The sequence below is a fragment of the Coccinella septempunctata genome, chromosome 5 (genome assembly GCF_907165205.1).
Source record: "Coccinella septempunctata chromosome 5, icCocSept1.1, whole genome shotgun sequence".
NCBI classification, from domain to species: Eukaryota; Metazoa; Arthropoda; class Insecta; order Coleoptera; family Coccinellidae; genus Coccinella; species Coccinella septempunctata.
Genome location: NC_058193.1, coordinates 14,047,056 through 14,050,140, shown reverse-complemented (window position 1 = coordinate 14,050,140; position 3,085 = coordinate 14,047,056). Strand labels below are relative to the sequence as shown.

Below are 3,085 nucleotides of genomic sequence, written 5' to 3'. Positions count from 1 at the left end.
CTAATATGTGGCCACCGGTCTGATCCCACAACCGGATGATCGATACTCCGGTGCGGAGCTGGCGGGCTTAAGCTCCCCTGTCCGGTGGTTCATCGAGGGATTGCTCAGAACCGATCCGATCCTTCGGCGACCTGCGGGGCAGTGGGATTGGGCTACAGCCGGCGCGGCACTGAGTATGGGGGCACAGATTACAGAGTAGAATAGATCTGACACTCACGTTCTACGATGCAAAATACAGTTTATCCCGCCCTCAGCGCCCCCATGCGGCTGCCACCCAACTAACCGGGAGAAATGTCGGTATAACTGGAAACTGCAATCGCATGGCGCGAAATTTAAATTAGCCCATTCACTAGTATTTTAGACGTCGATAGTATAATATGGATTATTAGGGCGAATTTTAAGGAGAAATAAAACTTGTCATGAAAAATATACATATATTGACATACCCAGCACAGGAAAAAAAAATATGGAAATACATAAGCTATAATTATGGCAATGAATATATGAGCAGAGGTAAAATGTCAATAGGGTCACATATCTTCGTAAGACAATAATTATAATAAACAGTAATAATATTAATAAAGAATGATCACGCCTAAACAGGGAGGCAATGGATAAAATAATGAGGATAAATTCAGATGCATACCACCCGACGATATGAATATCGACAAGCTGGCTAGCTCAATTCAGATCGTAACACTTGTCGATATTCATATCGTCGGGTGGTATGCATCTGAATTTATCCTCATCAGTAATAATATTGTTCATAGGAAATGAAGTTGAAATTATTATATGTTCAGAAATCTTCAACATTATCCAAAAAGGACACAATGTTTGTTGGGAGTCGGCAATAGAAATCAAAAACAGCATGCCAAAGCTTAGAATGCATGAATAATTCGGAAAAGAAAAAATTAGTTGCCCAAAGACCTATGTGGATTTTATATTTTCCTGCAGGAAAGATTTCAAAGTCTCTAAACAACAACTCCCTGTTTTATCTTCCTCACAGTTAGATCACCAGGAATGCACCGACATGAAATTATTAATAACTAAAGTTTTGAATGATGAAATAAAGTGTTCAACATTTGGGTTAGTATTCCTTACTCCATGTGCTCTAACGTACCCGAAAAAGTTTACTAAACAATCTTGATTGAAAGCCCCAGTGAGAATATATTTAAAGTGATAATCATTGAACAGTTTTTGAGTAAGGTAAAGGAATGCGTTCAATGTTGTCACTATATTCTTCAAAGTGGGCACCACAATGGATCTTTTCTTTCGAGGGCAATAAAATAAAATACTGTTGAAAATTTGTATCGCCTGCTCCCAAACAACATTGTGTTCTGTTTGAATACTAACCGTCTTCTTTAAGAGTTTCGCAGTGGATGTCCAAGCTCTGGATACATTCAACGAATCAAATAACTCATCCAAGAATAGTTATAACGTCAGCAGTGTCGATAGCCTCTCTGTGAACCTGAAGCGGATGCTTGATTTCTAAAAAGGAAAATAGTAAATTTTGGTATTATTATGTTTCAAAAAATACTTACCCCATTGAGAAATGAGCTTTATCATTGACCCCACGGAGTGGCCTAATAACTGACTACACAGTTTGACTTTCATTTCCATTAACACAATTTTTAAAGGGATTGGTTTAAGTATAAACGATTAATGTTATAATTACGTGGTTCTTTGAATCAAATATTTCTTACAAGAAAATTGATTTCCTGATAAAACTGTCGAGTTCAATAAATGGGTATTTTTAATTTACTCTCGTATAAGATCTCGTTTGTAAACAAGAATTTGCAATAAAGCATATTGACATTGACACTGTTGGCGTTCACAAATCCAATATGTCAGAATACAGTAATCTGTGGAGAATATGATATATATTTTCGTATGCAGTGCCACATAGCGACTGATTGCAGAACTAAAAACCGTATTTGGGGTGGGGGTAAGGAAGTGTCAAGCCCCTGGTATGGGGGTCTGGACGGGTCCAACCTTGCCACCACCGTTAATTCCAATGCCACCACCGTTAATTCCCATGCCACCACCGTTGATTCCTATGCCACCCCCATTAAGTCCCGTGCCGCCACCGTTAATACCGATACCTCCAATGTCCGTGTCTCCGTCATCCCCGCCCAATATCCCGGCCGCCGAAGGGCCTGTCCCAGTCGAGCCCATACCGCTATCTCCAAGTTTGGCGGCCCGACTGAAAGAACAGCCGGACTTCCGGAAGTGGTCCGCTTCTGTGAAGAAAAGGGTGGCAGCTCTCGTCCACGCCGGCGAACCAAAGCACCGCCGAACCCGTCACCGTTTTCGTTTTCCGTCAGGATCAGTCCGACGAATCTGGGTTCCACCCAGTTGAGGGAACAACAACCGTAAGGCAATATGCCCGTCTGTAACCGTCTTACTAATAAACATGTTAAGTCTGTTACCTCATCCAGGGGTGTTAACAAATCCCTCTTATATCCTCAGATTGAACACCGCTGGCGAGTATGGAGTGGAAAGTACCAAAACCTATACCACATCCGTTAGGACCCTTAGGCAAGCACACCACAAACCTTGCACCGCCGCCACCTGAAGTGTCAGCCCGTCTACCGGCGCCGTCGGCCAATTACCGTAAGAGAAAAGGATATACAGCACAAAAAAGGGACCACCGTACCTCCCCTGCAACCGAGGTCCCACCTACGAAGAGAACATGGAAGTTCCGACCAGACGACCGCCTGCCCAGCGTACCGTGGGGACCATGGGCCCAGATGTCTTCCTCGAAATCCGTCCGGGTATGTGTTGGCGCTGTGGACAAGGACAGCATAACAGGACGGAATGTACCGGTAGGGCAGTATTATTTTGCAGTAGGTGCGGACGCCTGGAAACTCTATCTAAAGATTGCCCCTGCCACTCAGACCGTCGACAACATCCAACCGTACCGACCAAACCCCAGGGAAGAAACCATCCGAAAATTGTCCGACCAGCTGATCCGCAATCAACGACCGACGAACCGCCACTTACGTTGGAGAGACTGGGAGGCCGTTTGCCAACGAGCAAAGAGCTAGCACTCCGCCCCTGCCATCGTTGTGGACCCAAAGTGGGA

General features: G+C 44.1%; 1 protein-coding gene across 1 annotated transcript; it reads right to left on the bottom strand.

Moving 5' to 3' along the window:
• Window positions 1-2,642, bottom strand: LOC123314024 (ATP-dependent RNA helicase A-like). The gene is made up of 2 exons (XM_044899136.1): window positions 1,968-2,642; window positions 1-173 (listed from the first exon to the last, which is right to left on the bottom strand). Exons 1-2 carry the CDS (start codon window positions 2,173-2,175, stop codon window positions 1-3), a joined length of 381 nt encoding a protein of 126 aa, XP_044755071.1. The 5' UTR covers window positions 2,176-2,642.
• Window positions 2,643-3,085: the final 443 nt, after the last annotated feature.